Here is a 21,852-nt window from a genome sequence, read left to right as displayed (position 1 = left end):
GGATCGAAAGATACGTTTTCTCTCTCCATTGACTTCCGGAAGTAGATGGGCGTGACTTCGCCTCTGTTGTAAAGAAATCTTTGTTTTCTTTTTTTCGACAAATAAAGTTTTTTCAAACCACGTGATGAAGACTGTCATGGCTGCGCCCTCGTGTAATGCGTGGTTGTAAACATTCGTGAGCATATTTTGGCATTAGGAAATCGCCAGAGTTATCAAGGTATTGTTTTTTAAAATTATTGTACGAATATTTAGTTGTTGCGTTTGTTGTTTGGGTTATGCCAAGTCAGTTGGGTCTGATATTTTTGCGAACATTTCATATATAGTTGGAGTTCCTCGGCACCTAGCTGTTAGCTCACTTCAGACATACGCTTTTAATGAGGGAGGCAGTTTAACATATTTTTGTAACTCTAATTATTTATAGAAAGATGAAGATACAGAAGATGAAGCCCGGAAACAAGCGCATGTCCTTCGGAGTGCGGAGGCCATCTAAACGAGCCATCCAAGTGAAAGGCAATTGGAAAGCTATAGAGCTCGACCCCAGTATCTTCTCCGAGGAGGGCTTGGAGGGTCTTGTGTGTTTTGAAGAGCTCTCAAATTACCGTCTGATAGACACTGAGAAGGCTGAAGCCAAAGCAGAAAGGCAAAAGTTAAAGCAAAAGAATAGGAAGAAAGCGAGAAGCGCGAAAAGAAAAGCCAGCGAGGGAGAGGGGGCTGCTGAGAAATTGGATGCTGCTGAGAAAGTGGATGCTGAGAAAGTTGATGCTGAGAAAGTGGATGCCGAGACAGTGGATGCCGAGAAAGTGGATGCCGAGAGCAACGAGGGGGACAAAGCAGCTGAACCAGCTAAGAAAAAAGCCAAGAAGAATAAAAATAAGAAAGCAAAGGAATCAGAAAAACCAGATGACACCTCTGAGGAAGTGACACAGAAGGATGTAGATGCAGGTGAGGAGAAAGGGGAAGAAGAGAGGCCTAAAGAAGACGCTTCCACAGATATAGCAACTGCTCCAAAACCTGATGCACCCTCAAAACCAACAAAGAAGAAGAACAAGAACAAGAAACCGGAGCAGCAGATGGAGGAAGAGAAAACCCCAGAGGCTCAGCCAAACCAGGAGTCTCCATCTGAACCTCAGGCTTTGGAAAAAGAAAAACCTGGAAAATCCACCCAAGAAAAAGCGCCTAAGCCCCCCAAAAGCAAAAAGCAGATAAATAATTGGACAAATGCAGCCCGTTGTGGTTCTGGTGACCAAAATGTTGACGTGAGTGCTTGGAATGACCTGTTCGTCCCCTCCCCTGTGCTAAAGGCACTAAGCAGTCTTGGATTTAGCTCACCGAGCCCCATACAGGCCCTGACTCTGCCTCCAGCCATCAGGGACCGTATGGATATACTGGGAGCAGCTGAGACAGGTACGATGAATACCATTAGTTTTAGTTTTAGTTTTTTACCATAATGGTGTCACAATTAATTGATCTGGAATGAAATATCGATTCAATGATCCAATGATTTATTTTTTATTGTTTTTCATTTAAATGTGTATTATAGCCCTGTTCTAAAACATTTTTTTAATAGCTTATTGTTAGTTAATATACATGGCAGACATTGTGATGCAAGCACATGTCCTATTGTGTCCAAATGATTGATACCTGTTGTGATTTACACCACTAAACCATCTGTCGTCATGTTTCCAAAGTGAAGCTAATGTGAGCACTGTCATTACAGGAAGTGGAAAGACGTTGGCTTTTGGTATCCCCATGATCCACGCCATCCTACAGTGGAAGAGCGGTTCAGAAAAGCCTGTTGATGATAGCCGCGAACCAACCACAAATGTGAAGAGTTTGTATTTACCAGATGTAGAAGAGTCTTCAATAGAAGAAGACAAGGAGGATGACATGGAGGCTGAGGGAGAAGAGGGTGAAAGCATCACAGAGGAGGATCAGGGTGACGCAGATGAACCCAACAGTGAAGACGAACAGGGTGACGCAGATGAACCCAACAGCGAAGACGAACAGGAGGACATTGAAGAAACAGATGGCGATAATAGGATTGGGTGTGTTCAGGTCATTGAAAATGCAACGTTTGGTTTTGAACACACCGTTGAAGAAAAAGAAGAAGCTGCAGCCGGTCGGCGGCAGCCTCTGCTTGGACTGGTGCTCACTCCCACCAGAGAGCTGGCAGTTCAGGTCAAGCACCATTTTGATGCTATTACAAAATTTACAGGTGAGTTTTATGATTACTATTTAATTTTTTTTAATAATTAGAAAGTACAATTTATTGATGTCAAGATCCTAAAGATGTTACTTTTGTGTAGACATCAAGACAGCGATAGTGGTGGGTGGAATGGCACAAGAGAAACAGAGGAGGGTGCTGAAACGAAGACCAGAGATCATAATCGCTACTCCAGGACGACTGTGGGACTTGATCCAGGAGCGCCATCCACATCTGGTGAATTTAAGACAGCTCAAGTAGGTCACGAATTCACTCCTCTTTATTTCATGGTTTGGTCATATGGAAAAAATCTGTAGGGCAATATGATATCTAATAAATGTAATGTTGCTATACTAATGTTTGCCATATATTTACTTTTTCTAAAGCTTGATGCCATTCAGGACATCATATTATTTTTAATAAATTGCATATACTTAGAGTCAATCATTTGGCTGACTGAGTTTTGTAAAACCCTAATTTTTATCATCATGTCATCTCTATATTAAGCCTTTTTAAGGCAATCGACTGCAATTGTCATCCAGCCTTTTGTTCTTATTAATTATTTAGTTTATAATAAACAGCGTAATAAGTTTGGTTTCTTAGTGTTAAATGTCAGACCATAACCACTTCTTAATGGAAAAGTTTGCCTTGTTTCTTATAGGCAGGTCAAAAGGGACCATATTGGCTTATATCAATTTTCATGCGACATTTTTTACTTACTGGTTGTGTTTTTTTCCGACAGGTGCCTGGTAATTGATGAAGCAGATCGCATGGTGGAGAGAGGCCACTTTGCTGAGCTGGAGAGTATTCTGGAGATGCTCAACACCGTGCACTTTAATCCCAAGAGGCAAACCTTTGTGTTCTCCGCTACACTGACCATGGCTCGCAGCGTGCCCATCCGCCTCCTGCAGAAGAAGAAGAGGAAGAATCTGGACCAGAGGAACCAGCTGGAAATTCTCATGGAGAAAGTGGGAATCAAGTCCAAACCAAAAATCGTTGACTTGACCAGGAAGGAGGCAACTGTGGAGTCCCTGACTGAGACCCGAATCCATTGTCAAAAAGAAGAAAAGGACTTCTTCCTTTATTACTTTTTGCTCCAGTATCCTGGCCGCACCATGGTGTTTGCCAACAGTATAGACTGTATCAAGAGACTGAACTCCCTGCTGGTCATCCTGGACCGTACTCCACTACCTCTGCATGCCAACATGCACCAGAAACAACGCCTCAAAAACCTGGAGAGGTTTGCTGAGAGGGAGAGGTAGGTTTGCACACACTTGAAGTAGCTGTATGAAGATATTTAGCTCAGCTTAGGTTCAATTGTGTTCCTATGATGAAATATAACACCTGTGCACTACAAGGGCTTAAGGGTTGTATACGGTATGCGTGAAAGTAAATATTTATTACAAAGTACCTACTTTAAGAATATCCATTGTGTTACTTTAATTTTTCACATTTATTGGAATAAGACTGTCTTAGAAAGTTATATTCACCTTTATCCCTAAGTAAATCAACTCAAAGATTTACCATTTATTCATTGGTTACTGAATCAACAATAACATTTTAACTTTTCATTCCCAGTTGTGTCTTGCTGACTACTGATGTTGCAGCTCGAGGGCTGGACATCCCCAACGTTGAGCATGTTATTCACTACCAGGCAAGCTTTTTTAATTGTGTTCCATTGTGTATATTTATTTTGAACTCGCACAAATTTTGATGTATAAAAAAACTGTAAAAATAAACACTATAGCTGCTTTCACACCAAGTACTTTGCCGTACTTAGTGCCCAGCACTTAGTGCCCCCATGGAACTAAGTAAAGATCGCGTTCACACCGGAATAAGTCCCTGAGGGAATATTACGCAAATGAAGCCGCTGACGTCACTTCTTCTTCTTCTACTTTGGCTTTACTGGCAGGCCGCAAACCACTTCACGGCGTATACTGCCGCCCGAAGTTCCCGGCCGGAAGTCCCCGGAGTTGGGGACTGGCTTCAGTAGAAGCTGCTGGGACTCCCAGCAGCTTCTACTGAAGCCTTCCGAGTAAATCGCCAGAACGCCAACACCTCATCACTCCACCGCTCCCATGTTTTTTTTTGTGTTGCCATAAGTTATTCTCTCTCCGTTGGTGCGCGTGGCTAATGCTAATAATGCTAATGCCAGCAAATACAGTGGTTTGCAATTCGCCCAGCCAATCGAAATTGGTACTTCTTTCTCCCCAGGATAGTCCCACCTCTCTAGCAGGCACTAAAATGGAGGTAAAAGTTCTCGGAACTAAGTACTCTTTTTGGTGTGAACGCAAAATTCCAGGCACTATCGGAACTAAACGGGAAATGTACGGGTAAAAGTACTCCGGTGTGAACGCGCCTTATGGTTAAATGAAACTGCAGGAGATGCTTTACAATCGAGCTGAATTTTGGTTCCAGTTGAGCATTGCCAGATATTTGATTTTAACGAATACAGCTGCAGAACTCTGTTCACTGCAATATTGTCTATGCACAAAGCTATATTATAATGTTCTCCTGTAAACATCAGGTTCCCAGGACATCTGAGACTTACGTCCATCGGAGTGGGAGAACAGCGAGAGCCACCAAAGAGGGTCTGAGTATGCTGCTTATAGGCCCAGACGACATGATGAACTTCAAAAAGATCTACAAGGCTCTTGGGAAGGACGAGGATCTTCCCATGTTCCCCATTGAGAGCAAATGCATGGAAGCCATCAAGGTAAGACCCACCTTAAGGTCATTACTTTGCGGGATATTTAAAAGATTACATTTGATCCTAAACTGTTGAGTGCGTTCCTCCACAGGAGCGGGTAAACTTGGCCAGACGGGTAGAGAAGATTGAGTTCCACAACAGCCGGGAGAAGCATCACAACTCCTGGTTCAGACAAGCTGCAGAGGCTCTGGAGGTCGACCTGGATGATGACCTTTTAATTGGTAAGACCAACACAACACAACACCACATCTATTGTAACAGGTTCCCTTTATTAAAACATTTTCAAATACAGACAACTGAATATGCAATCTTTGTCTACAGGTGGAGCAAGGGATGATGAGGGTGACAGAGAGCAGCAGAAGTTGGTGAAGGGGATGAAAAAGCATTTGAAATATCTGATCTCCAAGCCTGTGTTCAAAAGGGAGATCATGACCAAGTACCCCACTCAAATGGGAAGGCTCTCACTGGCTAACATGCATCGAGGTGGAAAGGAAAGTGCCCTTACCACGGTTACAGAGCAGGAGGAAAAACAGAAGTTAAAGAAACGTGGTCCACAACAGCAGAAAAAGCAGAAGAAAGAAAAGCAGCAGCAGCAGCAGCAGTGACGTGTTAATGGAATGTGTATTAAGAGAAGATTTATGTATTTGTTTACATAAATACATTTCAATTCATTTAAAGTCATTTCTAAGATTTTCATTTAAAATGAATGTTGTTTAACAGTATCGTAGTGAAGGAGATAACACAATGGTGGTAAAGCCTTGGACCCACTAATGTAAGCTCTTGCATTTGGGAAGTGAAAATAAAGTTAAAATAGAGTTTATTAGCATAAATGCTGCCAAAAAGAGCACAGATCTTCGAGATTGTAACCTTAAATACTTATTGCACAATGTGCAAAAAAACATGTATTTCTAAATGTTAAATCGCTGTACACTGCAAGACTATATAAAAATCTGTTTTTCTCAAGTGTCCTTAAGCCCAGTTGGGATTTTATTGAACCAAAGTCAATATTCCTGAGTTAAGCTGAGTCCTGGTGGATCTCTGGTCAGTGCTGAAGTCGCGGGTAGAGAATGTTATAATGTGAAGTCTGGTAGAGGAGGTGCAGGGAGGGTTCGGCACCCTCTGGAATGACGTGGTGAGCCAGCTGCTGCTCATCCCCCTCCATGGAGACGATGTGGATGCAAATATCCAGAGCCTGTGACAGAGCTAAGATATCCACATGATCGCACTCCATTGCCATGGCCTCCACTTCCTGAAAGAAGAGACATTACCAAATCTGACAGTTATAATTCCTAGACTTATCTTCTGTTAAAACACTTAATTAACTATCAACTCTTCTTTTCACTGGATAGCAGCAACAGTTTGAACTAACCTGATGACAGTAGACTAGTAGATTGGGTGCCTCCACAAAGTGGCAGAAGAACTCTGCCTGGTTTTGAAGGTGTGCTGAGGTGAGCAGCCTGAGATATTGCACCACACTGTCAGATGTCCTCTGCTCATTGAAGAGCCTGAGCAGCGTGTCTTCCTGCTCATCAGCCTGACACTGCTCCAGAACAGTAACAACCTTCAAGAAAACAAACAGTTACTAACATTGTCAAAAAAGTGTTCTCCCATGAATACTCTACATTTTCATTCCCTGTGGATTAAAAAAGAAATGTATTCGTTCCAAATAATGGATAATTGCCAGAAAACTAAATTCACCAAGTCCAATGGGTTTTGAATTGCGGTAATTACCTACTTTACGTGGAAAGCTTTTGAATTAAATGTAGCTCAGCAGCTGATCCAAGTATCAGACTTCAGAGATTCATACCACAAAATCATTCTCTCTTATCTTGAGTATTATACCTGTCTTGTCCCAGGATTCCCATTCTGTGCATTTGGCATGCATTATGTCCAACACTACCTTTGTTGTATCACTGTTGTGGCCTAACCAAAGGACCAAACTAATAATCAGTCATCTGCCTAACCTTGTTTTATTGCTTGAACATTTTTTTATTTGAACTATTTTCAAACAATGAATTCCCCCTAGTGTTCTCACGTCATAGCAATTTAATGAATTGTATTTTCCAGGGTTATAAGAATTAGTGCTTTACTCACCTATGGCTACCTGGTAAGTAAACAGAACGTGAAAGGAAATGCATCATTTACTGTATTCAGGTGGTGCTTGAAGGAACTCTCATCAAATCCCGCAGTAGAGAAGTCTTCACAGGTTTGAAGGATTTTCTCCCTAAACCTGCAAAGTAAAACAAGGCCTCTTTGAATAAACAGTGAGTTCCGTTTATTTGACTGGCAAAAATGATAACTGACCTCTGCAGAGCCCTGGGGTTGTGTAAGACTGACTCCAAGTATGAGAAGAAGAGGGCTCTGTAGAAGCAGTTTCCATCTCCGCGCACTTGTCTGACGGTGTGGAACTGGCTGCTTAAATCCTAACAAAGGACAATAGGTGGGATTAATATGGGGCGGACACTGATTTAGGAAGGGAGACCATGACCACATACAGTAAACGACCCCACCCCAAATAAATGTCATACTTTATATTTGGCACCCGGCGTGTGCTCGGGGAACAGCGTAGAAATGTCCTCTCGGTATGAGACAAGGCTGCCTGCCTCCATCTGTCGAGAAACAAACAGCTTTACTATTTTCGGACCAAACTGTTTCCGGGCCCGCACGACAGACCTTCGGATTACAACAAAATGGAAACACGGTAAGAAAACGTAATTACAGTTAAGCAAGAATCCGTGCTTCAAAACTGCGTGTCAAAACATTGTTGCAATCTTATTTCCATTTTCTGAATAACCGGATGTTTGCAGGTACCACGTGTTCCTGTTAAAGGGACAGTACACGGCTGTTTAATGCTGGCGTCATGCCTTTGGTACGGGACGTTTTGTAACCGAAAGAGTCGTAAAGCAAAACACTAACTAAAAAAAGAATAACCAGTGAAACATGTTATGGCTCAATGTGCGACTGACTACATCAGCTTATTGTGGGTTTTTCCATTTCCATAATTGGACATGTAAACTAGAGTGATCGACAGTTTCGAAAGCAATACTTGCGTGCAAAGCTTCTGTCAAAATGTTTATTGCATTAAAATACAGCAAAAATGATAAGCAAATTATTCTCAAAGAACATAATTTTATAGGTTTTTTTGTGGGGCAAGCTGTGGTTGATTTACACTACTTTGGGCTAATGCATCATATTTGTTATGTTTTGGAACTCAAAATGACATGAAACTGAGGCTCTTACATTATTTACTTACTTTAATATTTTCTCCTGAAATGTAGGAACGTAAAAGTGGGAAGTATCATACAAACAAAAAACTTACATTAATTACAAGTATTTAAAAATAAATACATGCACTAATAGCCCGACAACCCAGTTTACCATGTAGTCCAGGAAAAGAGAAGCACTGACAACATAAACGCCTGAAAAAAGCTGCATGTGTCTGAACATGTTTTCCTATTTAACTGCACTGCCCAGAGGAGCATTGCAACATAATTGACTTCTGCACCAGAAGGTGGTAAGAAAACCTGTGTAGCAGTGTTTGACAACATGGAGGAGGCCACAATCAAGAGTTAGTTGTGAACATACAAGCTAATTCAAACACAAACTTTGTTTAAAGATTATGAAAAATGGATGCATCATGCGGTGTTGTATTTGGGATTTACAAAACAAAAAGTCACTCTCTGCTGTACTATATTTAATCTAATTAATGTACTAATATATAAAACGCAGAATATCACAAAAATATTTATGATACATCATTGAAAATACTTTTTTTCTCATTGTTGTTTGTATAATCTATGTTAGAAATCTCATACATACCAATGTATATGCCATTATGATGGGTGTTGATTTCTGGTCTGACAGCTTCATTTGATTGTAAACATTTGTTTTCAAAATGCAACTATCGCAATGTTCCATAGATACACATTTACAAAGTTCTGATGAATAAACTCGATCACCTCATTTTCAAAAATATGTTTACATTTGAAGTGCAAAGTCGAGTGCATCACAAACATTACCGTTGTTTATTTGTACTGAAAATGCTGCCATAAGAGTCCATTGACTTAGATTTGTTTATTTGTCAAACTTTAATGCAGCCCTTACATTCTTCATCCTGGTCATTGGTTGTTACACTCCAAGCAGTGACAGACACCATGGTAAATTGTAAACATTATACATCAACTCATTGTCTCACTCTTTCTACTGACTTTACTTGAATTTTTTATTTGTGTTTTACTGCCCATACTTTTGATTGATCCCTTCTCTCTTTTGTCTGTCAGAGCGGTTCTACTTGTGATGGCAGTCCCCGACTCCATCAGTCTCCTCGCTCTCCTCTCTGTGTCTGCCTTGTCCTGGATGTAATCCTGAAATCATACTCTTCATAAGTTAAAAGGTAAGGAAAGGAACATGAATAACTGTATGAGTACCGGGTAATAACCAACATACCTTCACCATGTCCATCTTTGTCAGTATGTTCATGTTTTCCAGAGGTCCATATGTTGCTATATAACACAGGTCGGCCAGGTTGTTGATGGCCATAAGCAAGCAGCCTACTTCCTTAACCTGAGTGATAATGACACATTTGACACCATTTATATCCAAAAAGTCCTATCTGAAAATTATTTCCACTGGTAATTTCCATCTCTCATCATAAAAGCGTATACCTTCTCTCTGGACAGGCCTTGCTCCATCAGCAGGTTAACCTCTGCCTGCTCGTTCTTCTCTTTGAGGGTTTCTAACTCACTCTGGAGCTCAGAAAGTTCCTTATTGGCCATCTGCAACACATGTTAACTTTCTAAATATATTTTTAATTCACAAACACTGTACATTTATGCAAAGTTCCTGTCATGTTCTGTGTGTCTGACCAATCTTTTAATACTGTGCTCCTGCTTCATGATCTGCAGTTGTCGCTGGCCCTGCTCCACCTCCTCCTCCAGATGTCCCCAACGCTGTAGTAGGTCCCGGTGGGTGATGGACAGGGTCTCATGGCGCCGAATGATGGGCATCACCAAAGATTCAGACCCATTATCGAGGTAAGCTGAAAGAGATATGCAGTTTGTTCCATCTTACAACCTTTGTGTAGAATAAACACTACAGGTTCATGTAAAAGTTGCTTATAGTTCAAGTCAGTTTAACTTACTACTGGGGAGAAAATCTAGCGTTTTCATCAAGTAGTCCTCAAAGATTTTGTGTTTTGCCATTCTCTCCTTTAAAACTTGATGTCTGTGAATGGAGATATGGTATAACTGAGGCATAGGGTGTCTAAATTAGCAATATCTTTACATTAAGGCTTGGTTTTGAAGATTCTCACCTGGCTTTAAGATGTTTGAACTGTTCTGTGTGAGCTTCTATCTCTCTCTGTTTGGAAATGTTCAGCTCCCGTGCGGCCTCATACTTCTTCAGTGCTCGGCGTTGCTTCGCTTCATTTTCAGCCACAAACTTTTCAAACTTGATAGCCCTCTCTTGAGTCTGGGTGGAAAAACAGACCCCAAGGGCATGCGTAATATTAGGCAAATGCCATCAGCAGATATCCATTGGATCATTCATGGTTTTATTTACTTTTAGGGGGTTTAAAATTACCTGCTGTAGTTTTAATTCCAGTTCAGACCTTCTCTGAGCTAGACCCTCCACACGGCTCTTAAACAATGCTCGTTTTACTGCAAGTTGCTGATCCACCACGTCCAACTCAGCCTGTTTCTTCAGAACCAGGGTCTTTTGTAAAGTGTTCACCCCTGCCTCGAGGACTCTGCCTGAAGTCTAAGCAAAACACTAAAAGTCTTCCTAAAATATCTTAATAATCACATTCTATCATTTTGTTATTATGACAATCTTACCTCTGTCACAACAGGTATGTGGTTAATATGTTCCTCCTTTTGGTTCCTGAGGAGAAAATGTTCAGTGACAACACCATTCAATCCAAACATTTATAAATGTGTTGTTGAGAAAAGGGAGTTGACTGCTCATTGTGGCCCTATAATGAAAGCACAGTACCTGTTGTCCTCCGATTGTGTTACAAAAACATTTTGTATTCTGTTTTCCACCCTCAGTTTTAGACGAGGGTCGCCGGGATCTAACGCACCAAGGGAAGAAGTCGTCATGTTTGTTTTATTGCAAATATATTGTCCAGGAATACCGATGAGTAAACAAGTCCTTGTAAATATTCCAAGTTCTGGCGACCTGAAGGACGACCGAGGGTCTTTCCGGATGTTTTCCTGGATTTGTGTAGCTGTTGCCTGGGAACCGCAGGGGTGACAACGGGGAATGCGCCGGGATCGTTTCTCCATGTCATGGCAACTGCCAGAGAGGACGTTCTGTTTCATTGACTGAGAATTGAGATCGAGAGGTCCGAGACGAGGGGAGAATGAAGAGCGCTCACTCCGCTATAAATCCAGAGAACCGTGAATCAAGTCCAAAACTCTGCTGACTCTGACTTTCAGGAAGGGTTTGGGGTGCACCGTTATCTGGTTCACATGATAAATGCGGCTACTTTGCAAAGTTTACCAGTGAGATATGTCCCATAATCAACCTAATGTTATCATGAAATGATAATTAGGTGTGGTCATTGGTCAATACCTCAACATGTGGTTTTGCATGTTTATAATCACTTTGAATACAACTATTGGTTATTCTATAATGTTAACAGAAGCTTTGTACTATTTTGTTAGATGAATGTGTCGTGATTTATAAGGTTAACTTATTATTATTATTATTATTATTAGGCTGATGCTGGCTACTTTTACCAGTTAAAATAATTTGTGAGACATAAGGATTATTTTTATTTTACAAAAGAGGTGAATACAACAATAGCAGAGGTGTGTTTGTGATCCCATAATGTGATCTTGCATGAGATGGGAAATTGTTTACCCTCTTGGTTCTAATTTCGGTACTATAAGATTTAGTAGCCTATCAATACTTTAAGAATTGATCCACCCGATCCTTATGATAGTAAGGTAGAACAAATGTATAGAAAAAAGCCTCCAGTTTTTCCAACTTTCCAATAATGATCCCTTTTTCAGACATGTTTTGGACATATTTTATTAGTCTGCTTTGAATGATAATTTGACTGAATTTGACCAAATCATTGTTTTAAAACCTTTTCAAATAAAACACAAAGGCTTTACAAAGTATTTCTAGTGCTTTTCGGTCATTGAAAATTCAAGATTTTTCCGATATACAACTATTTTTCTTTTGAAACGTTTCAATTGACACAAGAAGGCTTCTTTAGTGAAAGGCCTGTTCTTGGCCTATATCACTTGAGGTTTTTAGGTTTTCACATCACACGACTTGACTGAGTGATTTCAAAACTAGTCCTGACATCCAAAAACAAAGTAACTACATGTCCTAACTTCAGATTTGAGTAAGTACAGAAAACATTTCCCCTTTAGCAGATGAATATGAAAAAAGGCTTTGGTTTCGAATTTAGCATGCATCCTTCTGATCAGTGAAAGGATTTTTGGACATTCTTCAACAGGATATAGCACATGGTAAATAAATAACAATAACGATGGCTTCATTTGCATTAGTTATACCAATAAACAACATTTCCCAGAAGAGAATCTGACTAGCTATAGCAGGAAAACTACACTGACAAGGCTTGTTGACACTTAAATGTGGCAAGGACATGGTTAACTAGCCTAGTAATGAAGACTTTGTCACACCTACTAAAACAAGTCATGTCTTTGCAAAAGGTCTATAATTACACAGTCAAACAGAGAACCATGCTGGTAATGTTACGAGGTTATGAGAACTTGCCAGATTGTAAAGATTTAACTTGTTATTATTAAACAGGACCACTCAGTATTTCCACTATCCTCAAAATCAACAACTGCCGCTCTAAATTTGCTTAACAGAGAAGTGCTCATTGACATTTTGGTGTTTTAGGAGGGGTTAGTTGTGAGGTTAAATTATTTTGTGTGTTACTAGTATTGTGTCCACTCCATTAGAGTAGGTAGACAGATCAATATGGATTTTATATATCTTTTAGTTTGAATAAATATATCTGCAATATATATATCTTAAATATAAAGCGACACATTGGTAAGGATTTACAGTAACAAGTAACACTGTGTTTAGTGTTTTCGTAGTGTGGGTACTGGCTGGACTTGTTGTAGTATTACCTTGAATAAAATACTGGTGCAACTCTCAAAATATAGTTAAATAATCAAGTCTGTCTTTGTTTGCCAAAATATGTGGGGCTCCAGAGACATTTAGAAACAGCCTCAGAGCTTGTCATCACTGTTTAGTTCCTCCAGCTGTAAATAGATAAGCTGATAGACTTGTTTGTGTCACGTTAACCAGAAGACGCCACTTCCAGTTTAGATGCAGGAAGCATTTTAGAACACGTCCTTAGAAGGGATTGTGAAACAAAAAGAATCTGTCGGGGTTGTGTGCACATTTTCTCACTTCATCTTCCTAACAATCGGGGCTGATACGACAGAGGATACTGTTGTTGTTGTTGTTGTTGTTGTTGTTACAGAGGTGGATACATTTGTAAAGTTAAAGCAGCTTCTGTGAACGAGGATGAGGAACACTGTCATGTGGTGAGTTGAAGTCTCTGAATTAAAGCTTTACACCTTTTTAAACAGTTTTAAACACATACTCATTCAAATGTGCTCAGATGTTCACTCTATCTCTGTGTATGCATTACATACAACATTCAAATTCCATTGATCTTAGTCGTAGCTGAACATATAAAGTCCAGGTTTATGTGTTATTCTTGTGCCAACTTTCTGCTGGATAACTGACTGTTACACGACACACAACCTGACCTCAGCGTAGCCTCTAGAGCAGCAGCATCAAGTGGAATCAAACACAGTTGAACATGCCCTTAAAAGGCTTCCATCTTCATTGCCTGAGCTGCTGCTCTCAGCTCTGTCAAATGAGCTTGGTCTCTAATTCAGTATGAACGTGTGCAATCTACTATGCATGTTGGTATGTTATCCTTTGGTTTTAGATTCTTTGCAAACCTGTTTTTACAATTGCTGCTGTAAGTGTTCTGACTTTGGTTTATTGATCTGTTGTTTTGGATCCTATTCTTCCTTTCTGTGAAGAGGACAGCAGCTCACTGTTGGATGTCCCGGTCCTCAAACTGGACAACACATCTCCTCCCGTGATGATTACAGTCAGCAGATCCAGGTCTCTTTACAAGAGACTAAACAATGATATCAAACACAGGCTGGCTGTCTGCTCCCTGAGTCTCCACACTTCAGACCACTCAACATCAAACTTGCTCAGGTGAGGATTTGTCAGATTAATTTATGAAGTCACTTTTTTATAAGAAAAATTCCACAGTATGCACATACCCATGGTATTTATTTGCACGTGCTAATATTAAACGATCCCTCAGAAATCCCCTTTGAATCCTTAAATACGTTGTTTTATGTGGTAATGTGGTTATGCTAATTCATACTGTAGCCTATATATTACATTAAATCAAGGAAAAGAGTGCGAAGGAAACAACAAAACACATTTTTCTCTGGGATTTGAAGTAGAAACTTGAGAGTTTGTGGAGGCTTAGCTCAGTATAGAGGACTATTTCACAAGACAAAAACATAGTGATGAAGTGTCAAAGCCAATTCAGGAAGGGAAATGTGGCCAAAATGTTTTTTCCATTAGTATCAGCAGATTGCCTGATTTTGCAACAGCCATTTTTTTCTGCCACAAAAGCTGACATGGAAATCTGCAGATATAAACTAATGCTGCTATTATTTCAATGTCTTGCCATTGTCAAAGACAAAACAGGTCCCTCTAGTGGAGAAACTGAAGACTGCTGTAAGTGAATGTGTATGGTTACAAGCTAGTATCATGTGCTTCATATTTAAAAAAAACAACAAATATTGGTAAGACACATGAAGCTCATGAGGTATGCCGTGCAGTCATGAACATAAATAATGATGTACTTGGGAATGGGATGGTTTGCCTTAAATACGTTTTAGTTTTGCCAGACAAACTATTCTGCTAAATGTCACTCAGTTTTCTCAATAGTAATTATGAACCGTCTTATGGAAGCATAATTATGGAAAATAATTTTAAAAAATGTAATTCCTGCAGATTCATATAAAGCCAGAACTTAAAGGTGGGGTATGTAATTTTGGAGAAACCAGCTAGAGTGTGCTAGAATTTGAAAGTACACAGCTGAAAAAAATCTGCCTCTTCCTTCAGACTTCCTTACAGAGCCCCTCCTCCAACACACACGAACGGGCCGGCTAAAATGATTGGTCATGCTTTTTACAGCGCTACGGATTCCACAGATGCATTTTTCATGTATTTATTGTCAAAGCATTTAATATATTCATTGCTATCGGGATGTTAAGAGCATTCCATGGAATATGACAAAAAGGGTTTTCTGAAATAAATTACGTACCCCACCTTTAACATTAAGGTTTTTGTAATAATACCTGCAATAAAACATTATTTTATTTTCTATAGAGTGTATTGGTAGGTGGGGGAATTTAGACCCATGGCCTCTAAAATCTTGGCAACGGCCCTTGTCTACTTGATTAAAGGACCTGAGGAGGACTAACTGAAAACTGTAACCTTTGAATTATAGTCCCTATGGACACGTGGTCTACAGGCAGGGCCGTCCCTCCCTACAGGCCGATTATGCAGGCTGCATGGGGCCTCACATTGTGCAGGGGGCCTCGCGCAGGGGGCCTCGGTTTATGAGCTCGGCTTGTGCGCAGTTCTCCACGCATGTTCTCCTTTATTTACCTTTTATTCAAGTATTTTATGCCTTTTATCTGCTAATGTACAGGAGGAAGAGTGATCAACTGTCTGTCTAGTTGGCTTACATAACAGTTACGGCTCGTCCACACAGCGGCGTGCGTTGACGCATCACCATTCACTTTGAATGGGGCGACGTCACTTTTTACCGAACTGCACTTTTGGGAAGCGACGCAACGCGTTGCTGGCGTTGCTCGCTTAAAAAGTTGAGCAATGTTCAACTTTTGGCACCTCGGCAGAAGCGTCAGCCAATGAAATCCCGTTTATGCAAATCTGCCAGTACAAGCGCTAGCCAATCAAACCGTGTGTATTCTGGGAGAGACTACGCAGGTCATTTCCTCATATTCCAAAAAATGGAGGAAAAATTCATTATAGCGGTAGTGAATCACCCGGTGCTGTATGATCAGTCTCTGTTCATCTACCGGGATACAAACCGGAGGAGCCAGGCATGGAGGGAGGTGGCAGAGACAGTGGGTGAAACTGGTAGGTTTTCGCCTGTTTGGGGATTTTATATCCAGTTTANTGTCGGGCGGTATGCATAAATTGGTGTGTCTCTGCGCACGTCTGAGTGTGCGTGAGTGTGCGTGTGTGTGTGTGTGTGTGTGTGTGTGTGTGTGTGTGTGTGTGTGTGTGTGTGTGTGTGTGTGTGTGTGTGTGTGTGAGTGAGCCCCAGGGGTCTGCCCCAGGCTTATCACACACAGGCAGTGAGAGACGAGCTTCCTGAGAGAGAGAGAAAGAGAGAGGGAAAGAAAGGAAGGGAGGGAGGGAGCGAGGAGGCGGGGGTGTTGTTTGCGCAGCGGTCAGCGCCTTGTTTGTGTAGTCTCAGGTTTTCTCCTCCCTCTCTCTCTCTCTCCCTCCCTCCCTCCCTCCCTCTCTCTCTCTCCACANTCTGAAAGCTTGGGGATTTTTTGCGAGCAACACGACCAACAACCAATCACATGAATCTCCCGCCCCCGACATACAGAGCAATAGCAATGTTAAAACGAAGTAAACTGGATATAAAATCCCCAAACAGGCCTTCGTTTTAACATTGCTATTGCTCTGTATGTCGGGGGCGGGAGATTCATGTGATTGGTTGTTGGTCGTGTTGCTCGCAAAAAATCCCCAAGCTTTCAGACACGCCCACCTCCAAGCATCAACGCACGCCGCTGTGTGGACGGGCCGTTAGAGTTTACAGCCTAAAAAACATGTAGCATTTTTTCCCCCTTTAATTCATTTTTATGTCAATTTGCACATTTCATGGTGATGCTCAGCCTCTCCCCTGAACTCCTAACAGTCATCATCATGTCAACCACAACACAGAGAAATATTGATAGAAATGTGTGTGTATCTGTTGATACATTGCTGACAGAGGGAACTACATTTGAATACAGATTTAAGAAATATCAGTTTTTGAGTGTGTAATAAGCCTGTTTTGTCTTGACTATATTACAACTATATTATAATAAAATAATATAGTATTCATATTATTGAATTGATTATGATTATTATTAGTAGAAGAAGTGTATTTGCATTCATCATATTAAAAACTGCTCTGGAGATGTTGTCATTTCTCCACAAAAGTGAGTTACAGGAACTGTACCCAAATCTCTGGATTGCCCTCCGCATTGCAGTAACTCTTCCTGTAACAGTTGTGTCTGCTGAGAGAAGCTTTTCCAAACTGAAGCTTGAGAAGACGTACCTCCGGTCGTCAATGGCACAAGAGCGCTTAAGTGCCCTGGCTATCATAAGCATCAACGCACAGTTGGCACAGCAGCTGTCATACGATGGCCTTATCGAAGACTTTGCATCCAGGAAATGCCGACGTATTCACCTGTAAACGCATACTGAACGACATACATGCACATTTACCATTTACCTCACTGTATTAAAAAGTAACTGTGTAGATAGTAATAATAATAAACAGGAATTATATTTTATAAAAACAATTTTTCCCCCGTGGTGGGGGGGGGGGCTTCATCTCACAATGTCGCTTGGAGCCCCAAATTGACCAGGGACGGCCCTGTCTACAGGACTAGAATATATAGCCAACTATAGCATGTTACAGTGCCTTGTAGAGCTATCTCGTGTATTGTGATGAGTTTATCTTTTACTTCTATAGTACTTATTGTTATGACTAGAGTTTTGTGTTTTCCCTCTTCTACTAGGCCTATTCTTCCCAAAGTGCCCTTTAAGACTCGTGCTTTTTATTATCTGGCTGTTTAATGAACAGGCGGTCAATGTAATAAAGGCTTCATGCAAAGAAAGACATTTCGGCTCAGGCTGCTTTATCTCCAGTGCTGCTTGCCTTATCTCTGGGTGTCCGAGTCTCTTGACATATATGGATAAACGGTCACTCTGCCGCCTGACAATACAGTCCCAAAATAATCCTCGGCAGCACAGCTGAGCCCCGCTCGGCTCTGCACGCGGCTCCGCTGTGAGAGGAGACACTGCCGAGAAATCTATCATCAGTAATGACGAAATTCAGCTATTCGGAATACTTATCTCAGTTCCGTAATGCTGGAGGTAAATGTAATAATGCGGTGTCGCGACTGCGGGGAGATAGCAGGAGAGGACAAAGTCAGAGCGACCCACTGTCAGAGCCGGAGTGAGTCTTTTGTGGTGGGGGGCTCTTTGATATGGGTGCTGCTGTGTGTGTGTGTGTGTGTGTGTGTGTGTGTGTGTGTGTGTGTGTGTGTGTGTGTATACCTTGCGTACAACTCAGGTTTCTGTGTAATTGTATACGAATATGACATGTTTGATCATGATGGATTTAATACCATGCTAGCTTATTTAGGTTAAATCATCGAGATATTCACCTATAAAGATTACAAATCCATGATATCATGAAAACTACAGACCTCAAGCTCTGCTGATGTCTGCCTTAATTGCATTTAAGTGTAATTCAATGAAAGTGTTGTTTATCTCTCTTTTCAAGGGATGTTGAGCCAGTGGTCTTTGCCGTCAGGAGAGGGGATGTGAAGGCTGTTAATGATCTAGCAACATCCACTCCTCTCAGCCTGCTGAAGGAGAACAAAGATGGGTGGATACCTCTGCATGATGCTGCCTTCTGTGGGCAGACGGAGTGCTTGAAGATCCTACTGAAGGGTATGAAATTAAAGGCACTACTGTACAGTGCATATGTTCAGTTTAAAGGTGCCCTATTATACTGTTTTTCATCATTATATTATAGATCTCAGATATATACAAAACATGTCTCTGACGTGTTTGGCTCGACATACCAAACAGATCATGCATTGTAGCATCCTATAAACCCCTCTATTTCAGCCCTGTTTCAAAAGTGCTGATTCTCTGTATGTTACTTTAGATGAAAATAAGGAGCCACTCCCCACGCCCCTCTGAGAGATATTTGGTTAAAAAGAACACAATGGTGCTCTAGGAGGAGATTCAGGTGATAAGGTGCGGGGGGTTGGGGGGGGTAACCTTGGTTGGTTATTGGCTAATGGTTACACAAGCCAAAAAATCGTTATGACATCTTAAAGTGGCCAAAATCTGATCGGCTCATTTTCAGACAGGTTTTTATATAAATCGATCAGGACAAAAAGTGAGCTAATCTTTTTCCTGAAACTTTCAGAATCTCTTTACACAGAGGGGACACATGTTTATGCATAAAATACATGAAAAAGTGGATTTTGCTTAATAGGTGACCTTTAAATCACATGGGCTTAGTGGTAAACAAAAACATTTATCTTTTCATAGAACTGTTATGCGAAATGAACCCAGACACCTGACTGTTTGTGTGATATGTATATGTTCTGCTCCAGCTCATCCAGGTACGGTAGACAAGCGTACCTTGCAGGAGCAGACGGCCTTGCTGCTCGCTGTGTCGTGTGAACACTTGTCATGTGTTCGGTGTCTTCTGGAGGCAGGCGCCGACCCCGACATCAGCAGCAAGAACAAAGAAACCCCTTTGTACAAAGGTACAGCTGTGAAATCAATCTTTAAAATAGACTTAGGAAAACACATTATTGGTAACTGTATAACAGCTGAGCGTTTTGTCTGTTTCTGTAGCCTGTGAGTTGGAGAATGTGGACATGGTGAGTCTCATTCTCTCCTACGGGGCCACTGTGAACCAGCGGTGTGGTCAGGGTTGGACGGCCCTCCACGAGGCTGTATCCAGGGACAACACTGAGATCTGTGAGATCCTAACAAGTGCACAGGCCACAATCAACCCATCGAACACCTACAGCGTCACACCTCTCATTGTAGCAGCTCAGCGAGGACAGATGAGGGCACTGTGTTACCTTATTGGGAAAGGTACATTTATTTTCTTCCAAATATTCGTCCTTTACACGTTTCTGATCCCCATTTTAAGGCTGTAAAGTGACAATATTGTTCTGTAGGTGCAGATGTGAACATGCAGACATGCGATGGCATCACAGCGCTTCATGAGGCTAGTAAAAATGGAGGCAAGGAAAGTGTGGCAGTGCTTTTGACTAAACATGCAGATGCCAACAAACCCGATAACTCAGGACTGCTGCCACTACATATTGCTGCCCAATATGGACACCATGAGTAAGTTGAGACCTTGTTAATTAAGCATTATTTTAAGAGACAACATTGGTCAAGATGTACAATTTAAATTCAGTTACAAAATGTGTGGGAATAATGTAGACATTTTTGTTGTTGGCTGCCCCCCTAATCAACTAATTGGTTGTTTTGATCTTAATCGACTAAGATGTCTTAAGTTGATAAATATGTTTTTCTTTACTGAATGACTGAGGACTTAAGAGCACATCTCAGTTTAATACAAGATTTACTTAACACAATTGTATCAGTGTTAGTCAAATTATAATTTATTGGTTGAAGACAGCTTTAGTTGTTTTGAATCGAGCTATGATATGTTGTATTTTTGTGTTCTCTCTTTGCATTCAGGATTGTGTCCATGCTTGTCTCAGTGACAAGTCGAGCCAGGCTCCGCCACAGCTGTGTCAGCCCCCTCCACCTGGCAGCAGAGCACAACAGACACACGGTGGCAGCTGTGCTCCTCAAGACAGGCGTAGACGTAAACGCCAGGCTGGCCAGCAGTCACTCCATGCAGTATGCGGATAGAAGAGCAACAGCCCTGTACTTTGCTATTGCCAACGGCAGCACCAAGACAGCAGAGGTGTTGCTGAACGCTGGGGCTAGTCTAAGCTTAGACCCGGTCAGTCCTCTGCTGATGGCTGTACGGCAGGGCTGTGTCAGCACAGTGTCCCTACTGCTGGACAGAGGGGCCGATGTCAGCGCCAGATTACCCTCTTATGCCACTACGTTCCCTGCTGTTGTTGCACTCTGCATGAATAATCTGCCTCTACTTAAGTGCCTTTTGGACAATGGCTGTGATGCCCTCTCCTGTTTTTCCTGTACATACGGCTGTGCCCCTCACTCAACAACATCAGGATCAGACATAAGAACTGTTGGCAACAATGGATTTGTAATACAGAATGACAATATGCTTCCTTTTAACTGCAGTGGAATGTCAGAAAGAGAAACACAGGTGTGAAAAAAATCAAATACAGTTTCCGGATTTCACATTAACTGAGATTTGTGTTGTTCTTTATAAGTTTGTTTTTCTTTTTCAGTTCTGTGAGTGGATGTCCACATCAGTTATGTGTCAATGGGCTGGACCGATCATAGACCTGCTGCTGGAGCATGTTGGTAACATTCAGCTATGCAGTAAGCTCACTGAACTGTTGGACAGCCGAGAAGAATGGCTTGCTGTAAAAAGGAAGTCATGTAAGCATCTGACAAAATCTTATCTTCCTGACATGCAAATGTGTATTTCACTTCATCATGCAATGCAAATGTGGCCCAATATGCTGAGGACGATCCTGTTTATCTCTTCTCCTTTTCTTGTCCACAGTGTCACCTCGTCCACTGATGCACCTTTGCAGATTCAGGATTCGGACACAAATAGGGAGACACAGACTGAAATCTCTCCCAAGTCTACCTCTGCCAGACAGACTGATCAGATACCTAAGCCTGGCTGACTAACTTTAAAGTGAACTTCAAGCAATATCGGCATCAGAGATGTGACAACATTTATCCTTTGTGTTTCTTTTTTTAGCTGCATCCGATATCTTCAATCTGTAAATGCAATCCTCTATGTATAAAATATCTATTTATAACATAAGAAACGTGACAATGAGTTTCTTTAATCTGTCCGTCAGGGTGTTTGTAGCTTCAAAGATATGCTCAATGAAAGCAAAAATAATCTAATGCCCAAAGGAAGGGA

General features: G+C 41.3%; 4 protein-coding genes and 1 long non-coding RNA gene across 8 annotated transcripts; 3 read left to right on the top strand and 2 right to left on the bottom strand.

The window, feature by feature from the left end:
* Positions 1-110: 110 nt before the first annotated feature.
* On the top strand, positions 111-5,880 carry ddx24 (DEAD (Asp-Glu-Ala-Asp) box helicase 24). 2 transcript variants are annotated; one of them, XM_010767028.1, is made up of 9 exons: positions 117-217; positions 422-1,404; positions 1,718-2,215; positions 2,307-2,460; positions 2,946-3,461; positions 3,782-3,857; positions 4,731-4,919; positions 5,005-5,134; positions 5,235-5,880. In XM_010767028.1, exons 2-9 carry the CDS (start codon positions 426-428, stop codon positions 5,516-5,518), a joined length of 2,826 nt encoding a protein of 941 aa, XP_010765330.1. In that variant the 5' UTR covers positions 117-217; positions 422-425; the 3' UTR covers positions 5,519-5,880. The 2 variants fall into 2 exon arrangements, with proteins under 2 accessions (XP_010765331.1, XP_010765330.1); XM_010767029.1 differs by having other exon boundaries at positions 111-1,404.
* On the bottom strand, positions 5,164-9,178 carry LOC104941866 (ubiquitin thioesterase OTUB2). Of its 2 annotated transcripts, none has more exons than XM_010767031.1 (6): positions 9,160-9,178; positions 7,442-7,522; positions 7,218-7,336; positions 7,059-7,143; positions 6,283-6,474; positions 5,164-6,162 (listed from the first exon to the last, which is right to left on the bottom strand). In XM_010767031.1, the coding sequence occupies exons 2-6, from the start codon at positions 7,520-7,522 to the stop codon at positions 5,956-5,958; spliced, it is 684 nt and encodes a 227-aa protein (XP_010765333.1). In that variant the 5' UTR covers positions 9,160-9,178; the 3' UTR covers positions 5,164-5,955. The 2 variants fall into 2 exon arrangements, with proteins under 2 accessions (XP_010765333.1, XP_010765332.1); XM_010767030.1 differs by lacking the exon at positions 9,160-9,178 and adding an exon at positions 7,633-7,737.
* On the top strand, positions 7,523-11,048 carry LOC104941867 (uncharacterized). The gene is made up of 4 exons (XR_797942.1): positions 7,523-7,614; positions 9,194-9,306; positions 9,818-9,946; positions 10,961-11,048. It is a non-coding gene; the product is annotated as an uncharacterized lncRNA (long non-coding RNA).
* ccdc197 (coiled-coil domain containing 197) lies at positions 8,047-11,220 on the bottom strand. The gene is made up of 9 exons (XM_010767032.1): positions 10,905-11,220; positions 10,748-10,793; positions 10,494-10,670; positions 10,225-10,382; positions 10,054-10,136; positions 9,779-9,951; positions 9,578-9,688; positions 9,360-9,476; positions 8,047-9,277 (listed from the first exon to the last, which is right to left on the bottom strand). Exons 1-9 carry the CDS (start codon positions 11,195-11,197, stop codon positions 9,092-9,094), a joined length of 1,344 nt encoding a protein of 447 aa, XP_010765334.1. The 5' UTR covers positions 11,198-11,220; the 3' UTR covers positions 8,047-9,091.
* A 2,045-nt stretch (positions 11,221-13,265) lies between these two features.
* LOC104941863 (ankyrin repeat and SOCS box protein 2) lies at positions 13,266-21,761 on the top strand. Of its 2 annotated transcripts, none has more exons than XM_010767026.1 (9): positions 13,266-13,453; positions 13,964-14,147; positions 18,553-18,722; positions 19,400-19,555; positions 19,647-19,892; positions 19,979-20,150; positions 20,511-21,114; positions 21,200-21,353; positions 21,481-21,757. In XM_010767026.1, exons 2-9 carry the CDS (start codon positions 14,026-14,028, stop codon positions 21,609-21,611), a joined length of 1,755 nt encoding a protein of 584 aa, XP_010765328.1. In that variant the 5' UTR covers positions 13,266-13,453; positions 13,964-14,025; the 3' UTR covers positions 21,612-21,757. The 2 variants fall into 2 exon arrangements, with proteins under 2 accessions (XP_010765328.1, XP_010765326.1); XM_010767024.1 differs by lacking the exon at positions 13,266-13,453 and adding an exon at positions 13,765-13,844 and having other exon boundaries at positions 21,481-21,761.
* Positions 21,762-21,852: the final 91 nt, after the last annotated feature.

Source organism: Notothenia coriiceps, unplaced genomic scaffold (genome assembly GCF_000735185.1).
Source record: "Notothenia coriiceps isolate Sejong01 unplaced genomic scaffold, NC01 NC01_scaffold00004049, whole genome shotgun sequence".
Lineage (NCBI taxonomy): Eukaryota > Metazoa > Chordata > Actinopteri > Perciformes > Nototheniidae > Notothenia > Notothenia coriiceps.
This window is presented reverse-complemented; position numbering and strand designations above follow the sequence as displayed.